This window comes from Erinaceus europaeus, chromosome X (genome assembly GCF_950295315.1).
Source record: "Erinaceus europaeus chromosome X, mEriEur2.1, whole genome shotgun sequence".
Taxonomy (NCBI): domain Eukaryota; kingdom Metazoa; phylum Chordata; class Mammalia; order Eulipotyphla; family Erinaceidae; genus Erinaceus; species Erinaceus europaeus.
This window is the reverse complement of record NC_080185.1, coordinates 21,298,649-21,324,674: the sequence shown is the minus strand read 5'-3', so window position 1 is coordinate 21,324,674 and position 26,026 is coordinate 21,298,649. Positions and strand designations below refer to the sequence as shown.

The following is a 26,026-nucleotide window of genomic DNA, read 5'->3' as shown; positions in this document are numbered from 1 at the left end:
ACTGCAGAGGGGTCGATATAGATATCAAAAAGTGTACCCAAGTTTTGCCAGTGTTCATGACTTTAGACAGCAGAAAGCTAAGCAAAGAGCCTCCTTTAAAATACTCTTTTTTTTTTTTTTTTTTTTACTAGAGCACTGCTCAGCTCTGACTTATGGTGGTACTGGGGATTGAACCTAAGACCTTGAAGCCTCAGGCATGAAAGGCATTTGCATAACCATTATGCTATCTCCCCAGCCCACAAAAAGATTTCTTAATGGGTGCCAGCTAAATAGAAGAAAATGTGGTAGAAAGCACTATCCAAGAAGTAGCCTGATTAAGGACTGAAATCCCAGCTTCACACCTACCATCATATTAGTGCCTCTGTTCGTGTGGACGATGGGGATAATAACAGTGACAACATCCTAAGGTGACTGACAGTCACCTTAGCCACATGCAGACCACTCAGCACAGTGCCTAGACCATGGGAGGTGTAACATTCTACCTATTATTTCAGATTGGGAAATATAAACCATTGGATATATTTCAGGCAGAAGGATAATTAGGTGCCTGCAGAATCAGTGTGCTAGAAAAGTAGAAGTCAGGAGAGGGGTGGCTTGGTTTCAAGGTCATAGCATTGCAATTGTGTTCCAAATCTAGTTGCAAGATAAACCTGTTGTTATTACTACTGCTGTCCTACAGTCTGCTACTCACAAAGTTGTAAATAGATACATTGATATGTGGAATAGAAAAGCCACAAACAAGTAATTGGAATGACCTATCAGCCCAAAAGGCCCCAGGGACAGAGCCTCCAGCTAAGTTAAGTTTCCCAAACCTTGAACGGGGCCAACTAATTGGTGGGCGAGAAAATGTGTCAGAACCCACAATATATCCAGAATGCTACCTGCAAGGAAATCTTGCATATGGTGTGTTTGGATTTTAGTTTGCTTGTTTGTTTTTGTTTTGACTTTCAGGGAGAACACAAAAGAGGAATAATAGTTACTGAGTAGCGACAGGTGATATTCAGTCCATCTGACTTGAGGGGAAGTGAATATTTTCATCCTGTCAACACCAACATTCTGTGGTCAAAATATAGGAGACCACTGATGGACAAAGTACTGAAAAATATGAGGATTTGGGACATGGTTAAAGATTAAGCTTGGTCAATATCAAGCAAGAAAATGAATATATCTTTCCCTAATGTTGGAAGGAAAGTGGTGAAAGAGGTATAGACAATATATAAGTGGAGCCAATAAGAAAGAATTAGATAAGTTGAGGAAAGTTCTGTGTTACAGAAATCATTATCTATATAAAGACAAAAACAAATGCCACCTGCTCCAAATGGAAAACCTAGAGGTTGAATAAGGGGCCTGACAAGAGTGTATAGCAAATGGGAGAAATAGAGGAGGCTGACATGACACAAGAACACTTTCTGCATACCAACTAGAAAAAAAAAGAAACACAGGACTTATTTTATAAAGCACTGTCATTCTTATTTATTGAAAATGTTCATTTTAAAAGTCTTCAAAATAAAAACGTTAGAAAATCTGAGCTTATGTAAGAAGGGGCATAACAGAAATGGAACTGAAAGGCCTCTAAGGGCAGCAGTTTCATTACAGGATAATAGGAGCCCACTTACAGAGGACTGTAAATGACTCAACTATGGAGACACTGCTCTCAGCTTAACATGGCTTCATTTCATTTATATTAATGTTTAGTGTGCGAGTGTGGACACCACTCTGCACAAGCTTCATTACCCACAGTACCAAGGGCCCTTTGTCACAAGGCCCAAGTCCCCAAAGCATGCTTATATACACGTCACTTGAAAAATAAAGGCCTTTCAATATTTTAAGCAGTCTTACTCCTTATCAACTAAAGTATTTTGCAATCACAGAAATGATTCTTATGAATATAGTTTGCACATTTACTGCAAGTCACTGACTAACCACAGGCAGGGCAAGTGCTAAGATCTGTGTTGTTGGTTCTAATTCGGGGGTTAAGGATGGCATATCTAAACTGCTATGCTTAATAAAAAGCAGAGTAGCAGGCATCCTTAGAAATTTTCACTTCTCAGCTTTCAAACATGGTTGAGTGTGCTTGGACGGATGGTGAACTGCATGGACAGGCTACTTCCTGTGGGTGGTGACATTCTTTGGAGCACCAAGGAATCAGTGGTCCCCTTTGAGACACCCTCCACCCCCCACCCAGGACTAGAAAGATTAAGGGCTTCTCAGCAAATTGGTGATTTCAACCTCCATGTTTGGTTTCTAAAATACTTCCGAACCCCACATTTATAGGCACCTATCAACCGCATCTGAAGACAAGTTTGTTCAGTATGTTGGCCCAGGGTCTCTCTTTTCAATAACCTTCCCCTGTTAAATGTCACCTGTTATTTGGGAGAGAGGAGATTGCCTTTCCACTGTACTAAGACTGAATGTGCACTGACCTTCTGGAACTCTCTCCTAATCCAGGTATATAGAAGTTTTTAATTTCTGAGTTACTTAGAAAGATGATAGTTTGAGCAAAACCAGTACCATATGATCAGTTTCACTAGTAACCAGCACACAGCTATCAGAGGGACGCTTTCTTTCAGATACATGAAGTGACCCAACAGCACACTGCTGCACATTATCCTTGAAGAAATATTCAGAGAGGCTCAAGAACCCGAATGCAACCTCTCACGGCATAAACGGGAAAGCAATCAAGTGACTTAAGGTGTCTACTGGGGCCCAGTGTCTCCTCAATGTAGACTGTCTCGTAGAATGAGATGTGGTCATTGAAAATGCAGTGTAGATAAAGGAACTGCTCACAGTTTATACTTTGGACAAGGAAGCAAAGCACACACGTATTAGTTTGCATGCTGCTTGTTGTGATTGGCTGGAAGTACTGAGGAAGGATAGCATTTAACATGAGGCAGAAAGGCTAGGAAAATAGTCCATCACACACGGGGAAGAGATGCCAACTCTGGAGGGATGGTGTCCTGCGCAATTTGCTGATGGATTTGGTGTTCACGTGGATGACTACAGCTGCAGCTCCACAAAGTTCAAAGGTAAACCAAGCACAAGAGGACAAAAGGGTGCTCTTCCTGATCTTAAAGGCAACACAGGGCAGTAATTTCTTTTTTTTTTTAAGTATGCATTGCAAGATGGCAGAGATAGCAGAGTGGCTATGCAAAAAGACTTTCATACCTGAGGCTCTGTGGTCCCAGGTTCAAACCCCCCACAAACATTCACCCATACCACCATAGCCAGAGCTGATCAATGCTCTGGTTTGCCTCTCTCTCTCTCTCTCTCTTCTCTCTCTCTCTCTCTCTCTTTCATTAAAATAAAACCCATTTAAAAAATTAAAGATTTCTTTAAAAAATAGTTTGCATTGAGGAGTAGCACGCAATGATGGAGGGAAGGGTAGCTGGATCAGTAGGCAAATGTGTGAATTGTATGCTCAAGAAGCTTTTCCTTCGGTAACTTAGGTACTAAGGGGATTCCAGGTACAGCTAAAGGATGGGTGTGGGGGAGTCTAGTTCACACTTAATAAGCCGTAGTCAGCCACTCTGGGATGGCAGGGAGTCCATTGAGACTGACCTGAAAGGAATAGTTCCTGCAGAGGCCCTATGAATTGAAGGTCATCTGGACACCAGAGAATTCATTTGCTGTGTCCACTTTTTCTTTTCTAACTGAATGGAATTGGCTCTGGGGCAACTCTGATCACCACCTCTTATTTTTTACTTTGTTGGGGGATGATCACCACCTCTTATTTTTTTACTTTGTTGGAGGAAAAAATCAACCCATAATTGGACAACAAGCATTCAAAGCAAACTGTGTGCAGGTTGTGGGAGGGGGAGATACAAAATAAAGACCAAAGTGAGTGAACTGAGTCAAATTATTCAGCTGGACATTTCAAGATGACAGGAAGATACACTGCCCAGAAGCACAGTGGCAGTTACTGCAGAATGGAAGTCTTGTTACTGGACTCAGCCCGCAGACACTCATCAGTTTGCTTCAGCAGTCTCCGGACCAGCTTCTCCAGGTCGCGTCTAGATTTCAGTTCTTCCTCCAGACATTGCTTCATTCGTTTATTCTCCTGTGGTGGGCAGAACACTTGTTATTACCAAACTGACCACTTTTTCAGAGCTCATGTGAATGTCATAAGATGGGGACTGGGCAGTGGCCCACCAGTTAAGCGCACATATCACTAAGTGCAAGGATCTGGGTTCAAGCCCCCACTCTCCACCTGCAGGGGGTCTGCTTCACTGCTAGTGAATCTGGTTTGCAGGTGTCTATCTTTCTCTCCATCTCCCTGTCCTCTTCCAATTTCTCTCTGTCCTATATAATAAAAAAATAAGGAAGGAAGAAAGAAAGGAAGGAAGGAAGGAAGGAAGGGAGAAAGAAAAAAGATAGAAAGAAAGAAAGAAAGAAAGAAAGAAAGAAAGAAAGAAAGAAAGAAAGTAGGTAAATGGCCATCAGGAGTGGTGGATTCATAGTACTGGTACCAAATCCCAGCAATAACCCTGGAGGCAAAAAAAAGTCATAGGATGCAATTACACAAACTTAGGTGTTATAACCTGGGTTCAGAATTTCCCCATGTCTCACTCTGAGCTAGTAATAAGGCCCCTAAACAGCCTTCCAATTCACTCCCCACCCACCAACTCCAATCCATTCTGTAGCCAGCTACAGCCAGTCCTCAAGCACAAGGATGAGTGCGTGTGCTACAGCACTGGATGACAACTGCAAAGGAGCCCAAAGCAGGATTTGAGGTTCTGGCTACTCGGAAGCTCAAGAATAGATTGTCTTCTCTTCAACTCTTGTTTACAGCCAGCAGGGAATATGAAATCCATAATTAAGTTTGGGACTTTCTTGCAAACCACTAAGTAGATCTCTAAATTTAGCCTCAGAAATTTAGACCCAAGGCCACATAGTAAAACCCACATGGCCCACCTTGATGAAGCAAGGAGGGCCAGGCGGTGGCACACCTGGTTAAGCGCACACATTAGAGTGTGCAAGGACCCAGGTACAATCCCTTAGTCCCCACCCGCAGAGGGAATGTTTCACGAATGATGAAGCAGGACTGCAGGTCTCTCTCTTTCTGTCTCTTTCCCTCTCTATCTCCCCCACCCCTCTCAATTTCTCTCAAATAAATAAATTAAAAAAAAAAAACCATCTCGGGAGTCCGGCGGTGGCGCAGTGGGTTAAGCACAGGTGGCGCAAAGCGCAGGGACCGTCGTAAGGATCCTGGTTCGAGCCCCCGGCTCCCCACCTGCAGGGGAGTCGCTTCACGGGCGGTGAAGCAGGTCTGCAGGTGTCTATCTTTCTCTCCCCTCTCTCTCTGTCTTCCCCTCCTCTCTCCGTTTCTCCCTGTCCTATCCAACAACAAAGCAACTTCAACAATGGCAATAATAACCGCAACGAGGCTGCAACAACTAGGGCAACAAAAAGGGGGGAAAATGGCCTCCAGGAGCGGTGGATTCATGGTGCGGGCACCGAGCCCAGCAATAACCCTGGAGGAAAAAAAAAAAAAAAAACATCTCATTGCCTTGCTCTGGAGCCCTTCTTGAGAGCACCAGCAATGTTCAGTAAGGAGAGGGAGTGGGGAAAAGAAATTGACTATTTCATCACCTGTTTCAGTTCTTTGACTTCATCCTTCAAGGCATACACAGTGTCAACGAGGCTCCTGGAACGTAGAGACAAAACCCATGAATTAATGGCAGGCACAGAAGGGTCAGTAGGTGATATCTAATCATAAAAAAACAGCTTTGGGGCCAAGTGGTGGCACACCGGTTTGAGTTCACATGTTATAATGTGCAAAGACTCAGGTTCAAGCCCCAGGTCCCCACCTGCTGGGGGAAAGCTTCATGAGTGGTGAAGCAGTGCTGCAGATGTCTCTCTGCCTCTCTCCCTCTCTATACTCCCCACTTCCTCTTGATTTCTGGCTGACTCTATCCAATAAATAAACATAATAAAAATGTTATTTTGAAAAAGGAGCTTTGACTCTCTGCCCTAATCAACCCATATCTGTGACCTTGGAAGAACCACTACAGCTTCCAGTGCAGGGAATTGGGGACACAGGACTCTGGTGGTGGGAATGGTGTGGAATTGTACCCCTGTTATCTTGTGATTTTGTAAACCAATATTAAATAACTAATAAAAATTTTAAAAAACTGCTTTGAGGGCAGGGGAGATGACATAATGGTTCTGAAGAAGACTCATGCCTTAGGCTCCAAAGTCCTAGATTTAGTTCCCTGCAACCACCATAGGCCAGAGCTGAGCAGAGCTCTGGGAAAAGGGTGGGATCTAGGAGCGGGGGTGGAGCGGCTTTACAGAAACACAGAAAGCATAAGCAATGAATTATTTTAGCTGCTCAGGAGAAATACTTGAAATGTTCTCACGTTCCACAGGTTTGTGGGCTCTCACAACTACATCCACTACACAGTCTCACACAAATCCCTTTACTGTGCTTCCCTCCTCATGTGCTGTTTATTTGCCAGCTTGAGTGAGGACAAATCAGGCAGCTAGGACTTTTGTCCATTTTCTTCCCCACAAGAACACTGCTCAGTTCTGGCTTATGGTCATATTGGGGACTGAACCTGGGACTTTTGAAGCCTCAGGAATGTAAGTCTTTTGCATGACTACTCTGCTATCTTCCTGGCCACTGACCATTTATTAATTGGGTTGTTTATTTCTTTGTTGTTGAGTCATAGGAGTTCTTAACATATTTAGGGGATAAATTCTTTTTTTTAAAAAAAAAAGTATTTCGAATCACTCAAACAATCCAAGCCCAATGTCCGAATTCACTCAGTTTACAAATTTGATATATTAAAAGCTTAGACTAAATAAACATATACTCAGACTAAAATGCAGGAAGTTATCAAACCTGAAATATTCAACCCTTGCATGTTTCTCCTTGCATGTTGAATCAACAGTGATTTATCAGATCACAAATTAATAGCAGTATAGTGTCACACTGCTCCCACCACCAAAGGAATATCTCCCCACTCCCACCCTCATACAGTGAATCTAAAAGCCCCTCATTCCCAGAGTCCTTTACTGTGGTGCAATACAACAAACCCAGTCTAAGTGCTACACTATGTTTCCCCTTTCTGTTCTTATTTCTCAGCTTCTGTCTGTGAGTGAGATTATCTCATAGTCATCCTTTTCTTTCTAGTTTAGGAGAGGAACTCTTAATAGATGCATGATTTACAAATATCTTTTCCTGTTTTCCTTTTTAATTTTTTAAATTATCTCTATTTATTTATTGGATAGTGACAGCCAGAAATTGAGAGGGAAGGGGGTGATAGAGAGGGAAAGAGACAGACACCTGCAGCCCTGCTTCACCACTTACAAAGCTTTAACCCTGCACGTGGGGACTGGGGGCCTGAACCTGGGTCCTTGTACATTGTTACATATATGCTGAACCAGGTGTGCCACCAGGTGGCCCCTCTTTTCCTGTTTTCCCATTAAATAGGTGGCATTTTCCTTTTGCTGGTGTTTTCTGTCACCGTGCACAAGTTTTTTTTTAGCGTCATGCAGTCACGCTGGTTTATGTTTGCTTTTGATCCTCTTGACATTGGTGTTAAATCCACAAAGACATCATTAAGGCCAGTGTGAAGTTGGTGGTTACCCGAGGGGAAGGGAGGTGGGGAGGGTGTGAAATGGGTAAAGGGGTCAAGTGCACAGCGTTATAAGGAAACTTGACTTTGGGTGGTGACCACACAGCAGTGCACACAGAAGTAGACTTACAAGGCAGTATATTTGGAACTCGCTGAATGGTATAAATTGATGCCACCTCAAAGCAGTTTTATGAAAAGAAAGAAAGAAAGGAAGGAAGGAAGGAAGGAAGGAAGGAAGGAAGGAAGGAAGGGAGGGAGGGAGGGAGGGAGGGAGGGAGGGCTCCATATTCATATTTGCTTGATTCACAAGAGCCAAAAACACGGAAGCAACCTAAATGCCCATGGACAGATGACTGGATAAAGCAGTTGTGGAACATATACTCAGGGGAGTACTTCTTGGCAATCAAAGACAATACTGTGTCCTTCAGGACAAAAATGGATGGAACTTCAGGTGTTCAGTGAAGGAAGGAAGTGAGGAACAACTGCTGGATGGTTTCATTCATATATGGAATAGAGAGAACTGAATCTCAAGAACTTGAAAAAAAAATAGCCAACCCACCTCTAAGACCTTGGGAGAACCATGGTGGTTATCCTTGGAAGTGGGATTGGGGGCACAGAACTTTGGTGGTGTATGTGATATAGAACAATATTCCTCTTATATTATAATCTTGTAAATCACTACTAATTAAAATGATAAATTTGGGTTCAATTGGAGGTTTTGATGTCTCTATTTTCAGAGCAGGAATGAGTATCACCTCACATGATGAGAGGTGTCACAAGGCTCTGGCTATGGTACCCATGCTATGACACTGTCCCCCTTACCTCTCTGACACTGCACTATACCATCCCACATGACACAAAGTAAGAGAGTTCTGGAAGCTCATATATAGTACCAAAAATTACACTTAAAAGAGGACAAAGAGAGAAAGAAAGGAAGGAAGGAAGGAAGGGAGGGAGGGAGGGAGGGAGAGAGGGAGGGTGACACACCCAGTTGAGTGCACACATTAGCATGTGTGAGGACACGCTAGTGTTCAAACCCCGGTCCTCACCTGCGGGGGGAGGGATGCTTCACAAGTGTTAAAGCAGGTCGGTCCTCAGGTGTCTCGTGTCTCACTCCCCTCTCTCTCTCCCTCTCTAGCTCCCCCTCCCTTCTCAATTTCTCTGTATCCATCCAAAATAAATAAATAAATAGATAAATAAATAAAATATAAAAGGAAAGATATGCTCTGGTTCTCTCTAAAAAAAGGGTGTGTGTGTGTGTGTGTGTGGTGTATTGCACTAAAGTAAAGAACTCTGGGGCAGGAGGGAGTGCTCAGGTCCTGGAACATGATGGCAGAGGAGGACCTAGGTGAAGGGTTAGAGTGTTATGCGGACAACTGAGAAATGTTACACATGTACCAACTACTGTATTTTACTGTCGACTGTAAACATTAATCTCCCCACCCAATAAATAAATTTTTAAAAAGGTTGAAGCACACTGGCTGGGTTAAGAGTCATTTTATCCCTAGATGTTTCCCCTGACAAGGACTTTGGAGATCTGAGCCCCAGTTCTGATCCTACCACTTCCTAGACCTCTAAGCTAAAGTCAGCAGTTGTCCTCTCCAGCTCACTTAGTTTTACTGTCTTCCTATCCAGAATGGGGCTAAGGCCCATTCCCTGAGAAGCTCACCGAGTGGCTGCCAGAGCTCTCGTAATGGCAGTAGCCACCCCCCTTTATTAGGAGATTGCCAAGAGCTAGCCTGGCCCATGTCACCACATTTAACCTCACAGCAACCTGAACGTATTACTACCAGACCCATTTTACAGAGGAGGAAACTAGGGCACACTGAGGAGAGGAAACTTGGCAAAGCCCACAGGTAATGAGTAACGGAGCTAGGAGTTCAACCAGAGCCCTTGAGCCATTTTGCTGTATCACTTCATGCACCCAATGGAAAAACACGTTGACGGTGCCAAGCACTGAAATATGCTGGCCTATGCAAATGCAGGCCTGACTTCAGAAATGACTCAAGTTTAAACAAATGAATTCTTTGGCTGCTTTGTGTTTGGTTGTGTGAGCCACAAGGTAACTAACCTGATTCTCCCCCCCCACTTGAGATCACCCTCACTGCTATGCAAAGGTAGCCTACAAACATTGTTCTCCTGAGCCTCTGCTTCTTCTCCCACTAGAAAAGTGCCAAAACCCATGTTGCTTTCCCTGGATCACTGGAGGGTGTGAAATGAGATCAAGTATGAGAAAGTCCAGTGCCTGATTCTCTAAGTGTGAGAGGTATCTCTCTGGGCCAGAAATTAGTAGGACCCATGCAGGGCACCAATTTCTGCGTCCCTTGAGTCACCTGACGGTTTGGAGGAAACCACCTGACTGAGAGTTATGCTTTATCTGCGTCAACTTCTCCGTCTCCAGGCTCCCAACTGCAAGAATAACAGAGAGAGTCACCTTCCCAGAAAAGGAAGATGCATCTTTCAGAGTGAACATTTCTATAAAGAGTGGCATTGCCCCGCCTGAACCTTCTTTTCAGCCCTCAAACAAACAAACAAACAAACAAAAAACAGAAATCTTTAGCCTGCTCCACTCACTTTTCTTCGATGATGGTCTGTCCATTGCTTCTGGTTTCTTCAATGATGAGTTTCTCTTCCTCGGGAAGTAAGACTTGTGGAACTGAATCTTTGCGAGTGGCTAACAACAAAGATGTCGGGGTTGGGGGGAGGGAGAGTTACTCATGAAGGCTGATAGTAAGGATAATTCCTTTCTACACTAGTTATCAAATGGATCCTGTTTGTTTGTTTGGCCTGTGCAACTCCACTGCTCCGAGCAGACAATTCCCCAGCCTTTTAAGTCTTTAAATAGACGCACAGAGCGGGACTGGGCAGTGGCATACCAGTTCAGCACATATAGTACTAAGTGCAAGTACCCGCACAAGGATCCAGGTTTGAGTCCCCAGCTCCCCACATACAAGGGTGAAGTTTCACAACTGGTAAAGTAGGTCTGCAGGTGTCTAACTTTCTCCATCCCTCTCTGTCTCCCCCTCCCATCTCAATTTCTCTCTATCCTATCCAATAAAATAGAAAAAAAAATGTCCACCAGGAACAGTGTTGGCACTGAGCCCCAGTGATAACTCTGGAGGCAAAAGGAGAGAGAGAGAGAGAGGAACTATAGTGTTCCTCCACCACTCGGGAATCTCCCCCTTTGTATGGGAGATGGTTGGGGGGGGCTCAAACCTGGGTCCTCACCATTATGACCTGTGTATTCTACTGAGTGAGCCCCCAGCCACAAAGAGTTTTTGCTGATAGTACATTGCCACTCTGCATCCTGAGAGCAGTCACCCCAAATTTGCCAGCAAAAGCTTCATTATGTAAGCAACTCCAAGTGAGCATATATAGCGATTCAATCTTGGGGGCTAAGGAGCATTTTCATTCAGAGAAATGCTGTGAAGAATCACTGTGATAAGTGTCCTCAGCTGCTACCTCACGTCTTCCTGCTTTGCCTCCCTAAGAGAAAGAGACCAAGGACCTGGTGTCCCCTCCAATCTCTAGGAAATGGCACACTTCACCCTACCCTATGATGGTGTGTCATTTCAGTGAAAACTCCTACAGACCATGGCAGTCCACTACAAAGGGCCTCAGAGCCACCACCCACTACTGCTTGTTCTCTTACAGGCCTCTGGGGTGAGGCTGAGGTGGTCAGGACCACTTCTGCCAAGGGAAGAGAGAGGGGTTGTGTGGGAAAGAATCATAGCAGCAGCAGCACTATTCAAAAAGCAAGAGTTGGGCTGGGGAGACAGCATCATGGTTCTGCAAAAGGCGTTCATGCCTAAAGCTCTGGAGTCCCAGGTTCAGTCCCCAGCATATCTATAAGCCAGAGCTGAGCAGTGCTCCAGCTGCTCTCATTCATTAAAAATAAATAAAGCATTAGCAAGAGGAGGAGGAGGACTAGAAGAAGCAAGAATCCTTCCTACTCTCCACTCAGATTGTCTCAAGCGTCTGACACAAGAGGTGTCAGGATAGACATGAGACCTGCCCAAACAGCTCTCCTGCACCTCCCTCCAGCCTCCCCTCACTTCTGGATCCTTAGCGCCCCCCCACCCCCGTCAAAGCTAGAGTACTTAATCTCCTCCACACTGTACGCTCACAGCCTTCCCTCAATCAACCACCCCCACCCCCTTCCCTGAAGTGCCTTCTACAGGACCTGATACTTCCTAGGTGCTTCCTAAGTGGACAGCAAGCAGACTAACATACAAATCAACTGGATGCAGGAGGAAGCAATAGTCATCACTGAAAACAGTACTGTGGTAGGGGGTGGAGGAGACAGTGGTGCGGTGTGCCTGGTTGACAGTGCGCAAGGACCCAGGTTCAATCCCCTGTTCCCCACCTGTGGTGGGCAAGCTTCATGAGTGGTGAAGCAGGGCTACAGGTGTCTCTGTCTCTTTCCATATCTCCCCCTTCCCTTTCTATTTCTGACTGTCTCTATCCGGTAAATAAAGATATATTTTTTAAATGTTTTTTTTAAAAAAGGAGGGGCCAGGTGGTGGCCCAGCTGGTTAAGCACACACATTATAGTGCATAAGGACCGGGGTTCAAGTACCTGGTCCCCAACTGCAGGGGGAAAGCTTCATGAGTGGTGAAGCAGGGCTGCAGGTGTCTCTCTTCCTCTCTATCTCCTCCTCCCCTCTCGACTTCTCTCTGTTTCTATTCAAAAATAAATAAATAAGTAAATAAGTAAATAAATAAATAAATAAATAAATAAAAAGGAAACAATGCTAGGAAGCAGTCTCTCTTGCAAAAGATAGAGTGGAAGTCATCATGAGGCAAAAAAAGTTAGGAAGAAGGGCTAAAAACACGGCTCTGTATGTCTGAACACTTGCTTATGCCTCTGAGAAGATTCAGAGAGACTCTCTGGATGTTGAAGAGAGATAGTTGGAAGGAGGAGGTGGGGTCTGATTTTAGAGAAGGAATGGATTCTCCATCTGCTCTTCCCCTTCCTGGTTTGCACAATCAAACTGCTCTCACTTTCCTTTCCAGCCTCACTGAAACTTGCTATCTCTGAGCTGGGCATACTCAAAGCCACAGCCAGGCACTGCCTGTGAACCAGCAGGTGTGGTAGCCCCTCTTCGTGGTTCAATGTGTCAACTTTCCCATCAGATGCCTTCCTGGTGGCAGCCTTGTCTAAAGTTCACTTGGAAAGAAAATGCCATGGCATTACATCACCCCTAACCACCCCAGTGACTGGCCAGTGGCTGTCCAAACTGGAGCATCATGGGAGTATCATATTCATTTCTTACGCAGATGTGAAAAACCTCACAAAGTCATTCTGAGTGTCTCTGATAATGGAAGACAAAAGACAGAGATGTGGCCTAGCTTTTTAAAAGGCACAAGGATGAATCAGAGAACAGGATCTTGCTTTCTATTCATAGTCTGAAAGCTGTTTGGGAAATGCCCTCACCTAATTTGCTCCCTGGAGGGAAGACAGAGAGAGAGAGAGAGAGAGAAGGATGGTTTACATTCCGAACAACCCCTGTTCAGCAGCTGCAGTTCCAGATTTTCAGAGCAGCTTTGAAAGCTGGGGTTTGGTGGAGCATTGTTTGCTTAAATATGCAGCTGATCAAAGATAGTATTGTGACTTCCTTTCCAATTCTGCCTATGAGAAGAGATTAGCATCAGTTCACAGACACAGGAACTCTCTGGGCTCTTTAATTCCTAACAAGTGTTGGTGAAGGTATCTGTGTACTTCAAAGGAGAATGGCTTAAACACACACACACACACACACACACACACACACACTCACACACACACAGAGTTTATTTCTGTCACGTCCAACTTTGTTTTACTCTTGCATCTCTTCTTCTCTCTGAGTAAAAAGAAACATCAGGTAAACAAGCTGCCTGGCAGCTCAAACCACCTTATCTGAAGATAGAGTCCTGAACTATTTCTTTACACTGAGTCATCTGCTCTCCACACCATGCAAGGCAGCTGGTTGGTCTTCTCTTTGTTTAAAGAGGCAGCAGCAGGCAAAAAAAAAAAAAAAAAAAAAAGGAAGGAGGAAGGAAAGAAAAGAAAGGAAAAAAAGAAGGAAAAAGAGAGAGAGAAGAAGAGTACAGATGGTTTGGGAGCACCTACTGGAGCCATGAGCTGGCTGGAAGTTGGCACTGGTGCAGTAGGCTTCAATCACTTTAAGAATCTGAGCATCCTCTTCCAAGGCAGCAGTACCTGTTGGATTGAATTCACAAGGACTTTTCAGACAAAATGTTTCTGGCCACTCAAAATGGGGTCTGGCTTCTCTGGCCAGTGTTGCTTCTTGAAACATGGAAGAATGAGTTCTCCAATCCTCCTACATGAGCAAAAGTGACAGGCCACAATCCCCCACCCCTCCTGGAACTAGGGGGCCGGCATCTGTCAGCTGAGCACTAAAATGGGGGGCTGCTTTGGAAGCCCACACAGAGCTCTCACTTGGGGAGTCCTGTCAGTGGCTCCAGTGACAGTCCTGGGCACACCGGGAGTCTGAGTTTTCATATCACATCAGATTTTCTCACTTTCAGAATTCAAAGCTCACTGCCTTTAAGAAGAGTTCCCCCATTAATTCCAGCCAATGCTCCCCCTAACCAGTTGGCATAGTCTCCGGCTCCTGAGATGACTGAATGACAGCTAGCATGTTGAGGTGTGCAAGGGTGGGGGTTGGGGGGACATACTGACTTTAGCTTTCAACAAAGACTGATCCAGACTGCACTGTTAATGGATTAAACACACAGTTTAATCCATAGACACCCCTCTATGAAATATCACTTTGGTCCTTCAACAGGTCCCAGAGGCCCTTGTTTGCAGTCTCAGAGGCAAACCTGAATACATCAAGGGACCAGCTTTCCAGTCTGGCACCATTAAACTACACAGATACATGTCTACAGGTGGATTCTTTGGGTGTCTGGTCTAGTCTGTCAATCTTAGCAAAGAAAAACATCTCAGACATCAGAAAGGAAGGGCAGGGGATATAGCCAGAGTAGCAGGGGTCCCTTCAGTGGTTTTAAACGAACAAAAGGCAAAATATCCAAGAGAAAAAAGCCTAGGCTGTCATCTGCCTGAGATGACATGAAGTGCAGCAAAGGTGTCTTATTCAAAAATCTCAGAGGTGATCTCACCATTCCACACCCTTTTTTTTACATAGCAGAGGATGCTAAGAAGAAATGGCTCCAATCATTGCTTGGAATTTTTTTCCCCCTGCTAGTTCATTCCCTACCAACTTTCAAAAATGTATAAAACACATACTTTTCCGAATCACATACTCCTCCTCTGATGGTTTTCTTTCCGTCTTTCGTTTATGGAGAAACTTCTTCATTGTTTTGGGACTTTTACTTGACTCCTAGAAAGATAGAGGTTTCTTTGTGAATTAAAATTCTCCTCTCCCCCCAATGGAAATAAAAAGGAAACTAAAAAGAACAAATGAAATTAAACAGAAAGCCAGTCTTAGACAAGAGTCTATCAGAACTTAATTCTATGCACAATAACAGGGCTCCAGTAAACTCTAAGAGGTTAAATAAGACAGAGGTAATGGCAATATCCTCTCCATCCTCATAGGGATGGGAATAAGAATGGAGTGTACCCAGATTCTCCAGGAGGCCAGATGCCTTTAGGGTACCATCTGCAGAGGAAGTGAAGACTGTCACTAGAGAAATAACAGTATCCCTGACTTGGCTTATTTTCTCCAATGACATAGTTTTAAGGGAATTAAATAACGACTGTAACTACCATTGCAGTAGATATTTCTTCTCATGGAGTTCCTCAAGTGTTTCAATAAATTTCCCTTAGCAACAGTCCCACAAAGAAGGAAATTAATCTCCATTTGTTGGGTGGGAAAAGTAAGGCCGAGAGAATAAGCAATTTGCCCCACAATCAGAGAGAAGGGTCAAGCAAAGCGTTTCCTGGTAAATATAATTTTGAGTTAAGAATAATGTAACCTATTACCCAGCTGAAACATACAGACATACATACATAAGCCACACTTGAAATTAGTAGATAGAAGATGTATGAATGATTGGATTTGTTTTTGCCATATGAATAAGCAGCAGGTCTAAGAGAGTGCACATTACTAATATTCAAGTAAATGGATCAGAATCTTAGACTTGGGTTAAACCTCAGTGATCATCTTATCCCAACCTTCCAAGCAATATATACACAAGATGCAAGGATAATAATTAGCCCCACCCCCAAAATATGAAACAAAAGATTGAATTTCTTTCATTTTGTCACAGTGCTTCACTTAGACTTAAAAACAGACATGAACAACTCACATGTGACAAAAAATAATAGGGAAATAAGATTTTAAAAATAGATAGGAAAACAGGCACTATAAGAGGACATTTTCTTATGTCCTTCCTGCTTCTGGGCCAAAAAAAAAATTACTTACATGTCAGAATTGCATCTTCATATTTTAGTCACTAATTATAACAATAACAAGGAACAAAGTAAGCATAAAGGAAAGCCACATTCATCTAAGGTTATAGCACAGCATTATGAAGTCACTGTAAGCCGAAGGTATTGTTCTACCCTTACCTTTAAGATATAAGACATCCTCTAAAGTGAATATGTAAAGAAAGAGAAGATGAGCGTGAGAGGTCGATGGTTATAATGACCAAATCCATTTATCAATAATTCTAAAACAATATTTGAAATGTTAGTGTTATCATAAATTACACAGAGAGAACACCATTCATGTTTCCCACATTAGTTTTAGAAGCGATATCATCATGCAAAAAGCCCAAGGAATACAGTTCTCTACAGAATAACAAATAATGAAAATAATTGAAATGCACACTCCCTAGTAAGAACATATTAAAAACGCCTTTCTCCCAGCAGAAACAAAGTGATCATGCCTTACTTTTAATGGATTAGTTCTGTGAAGGATTAAGTCGACTTTTACCTGTCCAAGCTCACTTTAATTTTAGTAAGGGACAAACTACAAAATAGCCAGCATTAAAAAAGGACCCGAGAAAGTTTGAAAGTAGCACTCCTGGCTTAGATCATCAAAGAAGAAAATGGAATGATTGCAAGTATCACAGGTCAATTTCCAAAGCAAATCTGTGAAACTGTCTCTGGGACAGAATTTGAATAAAGCTACACACTAGAGATTCAGTCCAATGATTATTTCTCCTGCCAAGTTAGGCTGACAAAACACCAAAATCCTCCGGTGCCCAAATAATGCTTCACTTTTACTGCACTAGGAGTTGAAGGCAAAAGCAGTGGTATAGTGTTTTTAATCAGAACTCAAAAGTGAGTCCAATCTGCAACTGAGCATCACAACACACATCTGCTATTAAGAATACGTGTTGCTTTCGCACCATGATTTTAAGACTCATCTCCTAGCTGCTAAAAGCATAAACCTCCACTCAATAAGGCCTTTATAATGAACAGTTACTACTAAGTGTGTACCTTCCCTAAAAGCTTAGATGATAAGAAAAACATGGGGAAAAACCAAACCAAACCAAACTGCTGATAGGAAGGAAAAGGTAACACTCCATACTGTGCTGGTAGCTAGTGACGGACATTTCCTGATTGCAAAGACATGAGAAAAAAAGAAAAGAAAAGTAAAACATCTTGAAATCTCAAGACTTTTTTCAAAAAAAACCCACAAAAAAACAAACATTTCTTTCATTAAATTATTTTCCCCTTTCCAATGGCAACAAATAATTTATATTTTTCATAATTCATATTCAGGGTTTAATCCCATGAGATGCTGCTGATTTAGCAGCCCAGGATGTGGCAAAGTGGATAAAGTGTTGAACTCTCTCTCAAGCATGAGGTCCAGAGTTCAATCCCTGGCATAGAATGTGCCACTGTGGTCTTGGGCTTCTCTCTCTCTCTATTCCTCTCTCCCTCCCTCCCTCCCTCCCTCCCTCCCTCCCTCCCTCCCTCCCTCCCTCATTAACTAATTTAAAAAAAAAAAGATGTTGCTGATTTGCTGTAATATAGTAAAGTGTGCCAAAAGGAAGAAGAGGGCCTACTTGGTTGGAAATGCAATTCTAATAAAGTGCTTCCTGTTTCATTTCAGCTAATGATGTGTCTACACCATAGCAATTGTACACACCTGTGACATCATCATCAAGGTAAACCAGAGGCGCTTTGGAAAGAGACCAGACAAACTCACACAGTGTGCATAAACTCTACAGCTACACAATAAATATTTGTAAATGGCCAATGGGGAAACGGACAATTGAGAAACTAAGCCATTGCCGAGTCTTGAGTCTAGCAATTCATCTGGCACATACCACCTACCAACCCTAGTGCATCCCCACAGAACAGCTTGTCACAGGCTAAGAAGTTAGCTGGTTCAGAAGCATTTTATACCATATGTAGCAAATTACCTCTTTATAACCTAGTGCTGCTGATGGTCTAAGTGGAGGTGCCGGTCGCAGACAACTTAAACTCCACGGTTTTATAATTTGAGGAGGCTCCAAGGGTCCTCGGGACTGTCCAGTAGAACTAAAAGACTGGGAAAATGTCTGATGAGATGGTGGCACTCTGCCATCTGACCCCGACCTTGTGCCACAGAGTAAGAGAACAATAGCTTCATGGGATCAGCAAAGTCAGCCAGAGAAAAGGAAAGATGAGGAAGATAAAAGTTTCCAGTTTGGCAACTGGCACTTTCCAGTCCAGACAGATCACAGAGTCTCAAAGGAACAGCCACAAAGCTGACTCAGCATTCTAGGGTCTTACCTTCCCTCTCTTCTGGAATTTCATTCCAGTTAGATACCCGTTTCCCCTCCCCCCCCCTTTCTAAGGGAGAAAGGTGGAGTCACAGTCAGCACTGGATGAGTTCACTTGTGTTGGGGACTCCCATTAGTGCTTTAAAAAGTCATTTCATCCGATTAACCTGAACACATAGGCTCAGGAATGGAGCGGGCTAGCTAGCAGTTGGCAAAGCTAGGACCTGAATCCAGATTACATGCCAAGGTCCATGTTCTTCTTGCTGTAGTATATACCATGCTGAAAAGTGGAATTTTTAGCATCACAGATTTGGGTGGTAACAGAGTGCATTTCATAGCTTTGACCTCATTCATCAACTACAGTAAAATCTTAATTCAAGGGGCCAGCGGTAGTGTACCCAGTAGAGTGCTTATTACCATGCTCTGGGAGCCTAGATCAAGCATCTAGTCCCCACTTTCAGGGGGGAGGGAACTTTACAAGCCGTGGAAAAGTGCTGCAGGAATCTTTCTTTCTCTTTCTTACCCTCCCCCCTTATCTATTCCCATTTGTCCTTGTCTCCATAAGAAAAGGAAAAAACAAGAAAAGGCCACCCTGGTGGATTTGTTGTGCAGGCATTGAAGCCCCATCAATAACCATCATAACAAAACAAACAAACAAAAAAGAACGAAAGGGGAAAAGGAGAAGGAGAAGAAGGAGGGAGGAGGGAGAGAAGAAGGAAAAGGAGAAGGAGAACCTCTGTAACCCCTTGTATTCTGAGCTTGTGATGATGTGAGTGAAGGCAATGCTGAAAGTTCACCCAAGAAGGTTACTGAGCAAATGTGAGAGCATAAACGAGATTACGTGACGGGAGTTTAAGTGCTTCCTTTTTGATTTAGCATATGAGCAGTAGGAGAGTGACAGGTGCTAACTTTGATCAATCATTTCTCATCCAAACACCTTAGCAGGACTTCTAGTTAGAAACACTGTAGCTAGCAGTTAGTTGGAGGACCCAAAATCTGTTATACAAAACTGCACACCGCTACATGGAACTTTACATAATTTGGAATGGGTAACCCCCACCCGCCATGATAAAAAATTGGCATTAGTGAAGTTTCACTGGATTGCAAACCCAACCAATACATACTCTCCAAAGACATGCTCAGTGCTTCCTGGAAATCCCCAATAGGCAAGATTGGTCAAGGGAGTCAAGAATCCTGGGTCGGAAAACATGGATGACTTACAGAATGAGTGCTGCAAGATGAGGATGATGTTTTGGAAAGCGAACTGCCAGGCATGGGTCCTCTGATGAGTCTTTGGAGCTGCTCCAGCCATTCCTGGAAGTCCTGGCTGTTGTTGCAGTGGACCACAATTTTCTCTACTATGTTGCCTGTGTCACCAGTGATGAACATTTGAAAACAAAAGGCAAGATGAACCTTGAGACTGCCTTCCTCACAGACTGACTTCAAGGACCTATATGCAACTAGGACATGGGTGTCTCTTCAGTTTTTGTACCTATGGGATAACCCTGTTGACATTTCTGGAACAGGTAAACTGAGAAATAACTTAAATATTCGTGTCTTGATTAGAAAAGTGCTCTGGATTTGTACTGCTTACAAAATCTTAGAAGAAGTGTAAAACTTAAATCTAAATAAACTCACCACTCAAAAGTTGAAGCAGAGCCCTTCGAGTTTTCAGTGAGATTATGCTGTTTCACCCAATAACAAAGGTGAAACATGACCCAGTTAAGGCTGGTTATAATTTTTCAGGTCAACACCAAACCTTGGGTTCCCTCCCTCCTTGGGAAAGAAGGGGAACAAGCTCATTGATCCCAGAGTTGATCAGTGTGGCACACTGACACAAAAAAGGTCAGCCATCCCATGTAGATTATACTGGCCTGGAAAAATGCATAATAGGCCAAAATATCAGGGACCATTTTCAAGGCCTCAAGTGTGGAGAACGTTTTATGGCTTTGCAGGACATTTTAGAAACCCAACCAAATCTTGCTAAGGCATAGGCTATAATAAAATTGCTTATAAAAGTCCACATCTTTGGCTTCTCTGCCACCAGGAAGTAGATGACAGAGGGAAGAGAAAATTGCATTTACATCAGTCCATTTTGCTATTAACTCTAACAAGTAGCTCTTATGCAAGAGAAGATTGTAACTAATGGCAAAGCAGAGGCTTTTGAATGACCAGGAGACATCTCTATTCTATTGCCACCGCACCCTAATTATCCCAGGAAATGGAATACTTTGCTGGGTCTATGTAAAACTTTGTGTGGGCTGTATAACAGAAAATAATGGCATTTATTGTAAAACCTACTTCATTCCAAAAAGAATTTGAACAAGCTCCACGAAAAAGAGAGAGAGAGAGAGAATTACCTACCTGTGATTTCAAATGTGCAATCATTCCCTTCAATTTCATCTAATCTGGTCACCATCATTCCTGCTATTGGTACTTTTCCCTGAGAGAGAGAGAGAGAGAGAGAGAGAGAGAGATGCATTAATTCTGTGGTTATACATACCTGTGCTCATTTCCATTCCCTTTTATGACCCTCTCAGAATGACTGCTGAATTAGGGTTAGGCATTTTTCTCTGGTGTGTCAACAGATTATCTGTTTCCCTGCTCTAAATTTTAATCAGATAAGAGAGCAAGAGTGGAAATAGGGGTTGTGTTTTGCTAACACTCTAAACCATAAGGTCAGGACTGAGAAGAAGTTTACTTTCTAACACACTGTGATGAGAATTAGGGAATACAGCAAAGACACAAATGGTATGAACATTGATTATTGCTAGGCTAACAATAGGTATATCTGCTCTAAGAAATTATTTATTTGCAATAAAGAACCAGAACATTCTGACTTTTCTGGCTGGAACTTCTAGTAGTCTATAGTGGAGTTAATACTTCTAGATGGAGATCTTTTTTTCATCGTGGGTTCTGCCATATGCTTCATATGAAGTCTACTCACCTGATAGATAAAGCCACTCATCCGAGGACTTGCAGAGAGAATCACCAAGACATTTGTAAATAGCATAAGGTAGCGCTCCTCCCTTTCCTGAAGTGGAAAGAAAAAAATAGTCAACAGAGACTAGATACTGGACAGCTGGCTCATTGAGACTGTCTAGAATCACTGGTTCCTTTCTGTAACACTTATCTTATATAAGGCAGTCATACATAAGCATGTTTTTTTTAAGACATCCAACTTAAAAGGATGAAAGCCACTGACTTTTGCATTGAAATGGGTATAAGCTCATAACTGAGCTCCCTCCTTCCTGTTGTACCCAATAGCTAAATACACATAGCCATGTTGTTGGCTATGTTGCATCTGCCTGAGAGGTTACACAGTGGAGGCTCACCTGCCCAGACTACACTCAGATCCCAAAATAAGTCTCTAGCTTCACATCAAGAAAATGATTTGACAGCAATTATAGAAGTCAGACCTTCTGCCTTCTGAACCCCATAATGACCCTGGGTCCATACTCCCATAGGGTTAAAGAATAGGAAAGCTATCAGGGGAGGGGATGGGGTACGCAGCTCTGGTGGTGGGAATTGTACCCCTCTTATCCTATGGTCTTGTCAATGTTTCTATTTAATAAATAAATTAATTAATTAAAAAATAAAATGATTTGACTTTGAAAAAGTGGCAAAATGAAGGGAATTTCAGGCAACTGAGAATCTATTTATACACAGGACAGGGAAGACAGCATAATGGTTCTGCAAAGGACTTTCATGCCTGAAATGATAAGGTCCTAGGTTCAATCCTGTTGCATCACCATAATCCACATCTGAGCAGCACATTACATTATCAATCTCTCCCTCTCCCTCTCCCTTTCCCTCTCCCTCTTTCTCTCCCTCTCTCTCTAACCAGAGCACTGCTCTGCTCTGGCTTATGGTGCTATGGGGATTGAACCTGGGACATTGGAGCCTCAGGCATGAGAGTCTCTTTACATAACCATTATGCTATCTACCCTGCTCCATTATCATTTATTAAATCACATCTAATCAGGAAGGACATGAATATTATTGCACCCAGATAAAACAAAGCAATGATATTTTTTCTTCCAGTGGGACCAGAGGAAATTGTACAGAGGAGGGCTTCAAACATGCAACCTGGTTTACGTGGCCAACCATCTAAGCTCCGAAGGTCCTGATGCCTGTCTTCCTCTCCTTCCTCTCACACTTGAGAACAGCAAGTTTGGAGACTAGCTCTGCTTGCAAGCACTCTGCATTTTCTCACACCTTTCTTTTACTTGGCTTCCTTCTATCAGCATCTCAGTTCCCCTTCTTTGCAGGAGCTTCTCCTGCTGACCAAGTTTTTCCTCTTTGACCTTTAATATGTGCTCTTCTGTCCTCATAGACCTTCACTTGCCACAGTGGCTTCTTTTACACAATTCCTGCTACTTGACATCTTATTGCTGAATTACTTGTTGCCACCATTGATCAATCTCTCTCCCTCCCTCTCTCTCTCTCTTTCCCCGCCCCACCCCCCATTGCTCCCTTCAGTCACCAACAACTATCTTCTAGTGAAATCCAATGGCTTCCTCTTGGTCCCCACACTCCTTGACCTCTGAACTTTCTTTTTTTTTTTTTTTTCCTCCTCCAGGGTTATTGCTGGGCTCGGTGCCTGCATCATGAATCCACCGCTCCTGGAGGCCATTTTTCCCCCCTTTTGTTGCCCTTGTTGTAGCTTCGTTGTGGTTATTATTATTGTCCTTGTTGACGCAATTCGTTGTTGGATAGGACAGAGAGAAATGGAGAGAGGAGGGGAAGACAGAGAAGGGGAGAGAAAGATAGACACCTGCAGACCTGCTTCACCGCCTGGGAAGTGACTCCCCTGCAGGTGGGGAGCCAGCGGCTCGAACCGGGATCCTTACACTGGTCCCTGCGCTTTGCGCCACATGCGCTTAACCCACTGCGCCACCGCCCGACCCCCGACCTCTGAACTTTCTGTAGCACTCAGCAAGCTGACCAATTTTCAGAGCTCCTCCTGGAATTGCCATGACGCCCCACCCCACCCCCTTCCCCTCTCTCTTCCTTTGTCTTCTTTGTTCTGCCTTGAATATCTTTTTCCTCCCTTCACCCAAAAGATCTGCAAGAGACTAATAGTGAAACTCACTGCATTAACCTCCCCCCTTCCCCAGGGAATCTGCATTTTCAGTGAGAGTGCTTATTAACATGGACTGGCGACTCTCTGACACAGACCTCTTGGGGAAATTGGGAGGCGATGGACAATTCTAGCACCCAATAAATCATACCAGTGACAGGATCAGTCTTTCCTTCCATACCCCTTCTGGAAAGACAGTCCATTTTCCCCACTTCTCAAGGGTATCTGACTCAAACAAATTTCTGTACTGTTTCAACAGCTGCCTATAAGACATCTCCACCTGGACACCTACGGTCACTTGAAAGGCAGCAGGCCTAAAATGACATTTGTCATCTCCTCTGGCCCATGGGCCATCACTTCCTCTGTACTTTCTCTTCTAAATGTCTCCTACTTGCTTTGTAAGTGCCACTCTTTGTGCCGCTCCATTTATCGAGGGTAATTATTACCTTTGATCCCAACTGGCTTTTTGGTTTCTAGTCTCATGCCTTTAGATCCCTTGATATTGATGTCTATCAGATTAAGTGCTGCTAATACCACTTTCACTGCTTCTCTAAAGACTCTCTTCCCTACTGTCTACTTTGTCCACCTCAACTACTTTTTCCTGACATTCAAAGTCAACCTGACAATGACTCAAGCAATCTTTTCTTTCATTTTGCCCAACATGTTTCTTCTGCTCCTAACATGGCAACTGGTTCCTCACCAGCCCACAAGTCTACCTTCATATTTATTCCTAAAACAAGAGTGACCTCTACCTTCTTAAACTGTCCCCTTTGCTTTTCATGGGCCCCTTCCTCCTGTCCTCTCTCCACAAAGTTTTCTCATTCTGTTCCTTCTCTGGGCTTCAGTGGAATCTACTGCCGAGATTGCACAATCTGACATTGACTAAGTCAGTTTGCTTTCTAGCTATGGCTTTTCCTATCATTTGTGTTTAGTGAATTCTCTGAAAGTAATTTTCATTGCTTGCTCTTTCCTTCTTTCTCCCAAGGCACCCAGCAGAGGGTTGGGCAAAGAATGGGTCCCAAGTTTCTGATTTGAATATTCATTCAGGCATTTGACCTTGATGGAATAACCAAGGAATCAAAACAGGACAGATGAAAGAGCTGGTGTCAAGATTTGAAAGTATCTTACCTCACATGTCCCATATTGCACAATTACTTGTGACATGAAAATCACATTTCCTAAAGTTTTAATGTCCTCCCCTTCCCATGCTTGAATAGGTTCTGAAAGTATCTGCAACTCCAGCTGCTTCCTCTTTCTTAGGTCTTGGCATTGCCCCTACAGAATCAAGAAAGAACATAATGGAATGGGAATTCTTATGAAACAGACAGACCCCCACCACGACCCCCACCAAATACGACAAGTTAAGAAACGACTTTTGGATCTCAGCTTCATACTGACTCCCTCGTCTCCACCATGAAGTCTATCACCAGATCCATTTCTGACAGACAGAAAGATCCACTGCCTTAAATCTCTAGCACCTTGTGGCTCCAAAAGTTTGGGGAGGCAAAACTACTTTGCATTTTGCTGACACATCAAGAGGAAATGGCAGAAGTGGTCCATTTCTCCCTCTTTGCAAGGAGTGATAGAAGGCAGATAATAGAATGCAATCAAATATGGTCAGGAGAGCAATAGGTAGACACTGACCTACTGCTTGGGCTAGGGCATGCACCTTACTGGTGAGGCACATGCTTTACCTGCATGAAACTCTGGGTTCAAGTCCTTACGCACATACACACACAAATAGGTGTCCTGTTAACTAGCTCTTCTCTGACCTGTCTCTCTTTGAATAAACAAAGCTTTAGTTAAAGACAACTTTGCTTCATTAGTTTTTTACATTTTTTAAAATGTTTATTTATTTATTCATTCCCTTTTGTTGCCCTTGTTGTTTTCTTGTTGTAGTTATTGTTGTTGTTATTGATGTTGTCATTGCTGGATAGAACAGAGAGAAATGGAGAGAGGAGGGGGAGACAGAGGGGGAGAGAAAGACAGATACCTGCAGACCTGCTTCACCACTTGTGAAGCGACTCCCCTGCAGGTGGGGAGCCAGGGGCTCAAACCGGGATCCTTACACTAGTCCTTGCACTTGGCGCCACGTGGACTTAACTAGCTGTGATTTAGTTTTAAAGATTATTTTATAGCAATATAAGATTAATACTGTATTTCAAATCAATATGTCTTAAGTATTGAAAATTGTCATTTCCCAATAAAGTAACACCTTCATCAAAACACAGACATTTTCTCCAGGAGTTATAGAGAAAGAGGAAAAAAACAAAATCGAGTTCCTTATGCTACAGTGAGTCAAACTCTTTTTTTTTTTTTTTTTGCCTCCAGGGTTATTGCCGGGGCTTGGTGACCGCACTACGAACCTATTGTTCCTCCTGGAGGCTATTTTCCCCATTTTTGTTGCCTTTGTTGTTGCCCTTGTTGTTGTTGTTATTTTTATTGTTGCCATTGCTATTGTTGTTGCTGGATAGGACAGAGAGAAATCAAGAGTGGAGGGGAAGACAGAGAGGGGGAGAGAAAGATAGACACCTGCATTCCTGCTTATGAAGCGATCCCCCTGCAGGTGGGGAGCCCGGGGCTCAAACTGGGATCCTTACACTGGTCCTTTCATTTCACGCCATGTGTGCTTAACCTGCTGAGCTACCACCTGACTCCCATCAAACTCATTTTTATG

General features: G+C 43.3%; 1 protein-coding gene across 3 annotated transcripts in view; it reads right to left on the bottom strand.

The window, feature by feature from the left end:
- Nucleotides 1-1,445: 1,445 nt before the first annotated feature.
- ARHGEF6 (Rac/Cdc42 guanine nucleotide exchange factor 6) overlaps nt 1,446-26,026 on the bottom strand; it is a 168,889-nt gene continuing 144,308 nt past the window's right edge. Inside the window, exons 12-22 of one of the 3 annotated variants that reach the window (XM_007537689.3) lie at nt 24,478-24,624; nt 21,214-21,300; nt 20,631-20,709; nt 19,488-19,633; nt 17,925-18,050; nt 16,117-16,137; nt 14,833-14,926; nt 13,693-13,782; nt 10,155-10,254; nt 5,590-5,644; nt 1,446-4,057 (exon numbers count right to left, since the gene is read on the bottom strand). In XM_007537689.3, the coding sequence (XP_007537751.1) occupies nt 3,917-4,057; nt 5,590-5,644; nt 10,155-10,254; nt 13,693-13,782; nt 14,833-14,926; nt 16,117-16,137; nt 17,925-18,050; nt 19,488-19,633; nt 20,631-20,709; nt 21,214-21,300; nt 24,478-24,624 (1,086 nt within the window). In that variant the 3' untranslated portion in view covers nt 1,446-3,916. The remainder of the gene's footprint in view (nt 4,058-5,589; nt 5,645-10,154; nt 10,255-13,692; nt 13,783-14,832; nt 14,927-16,116; nt 16,138-17,924; nt 18,051-19,487; nt 19,634-20,630; nt 20,710-21,213; nt 21,301-24,477; nt 24,625-26,026) is intronic. The other 2 variants (XM_060183685.1, XM_060183686.1) reach the window with 2 other exon arrangements.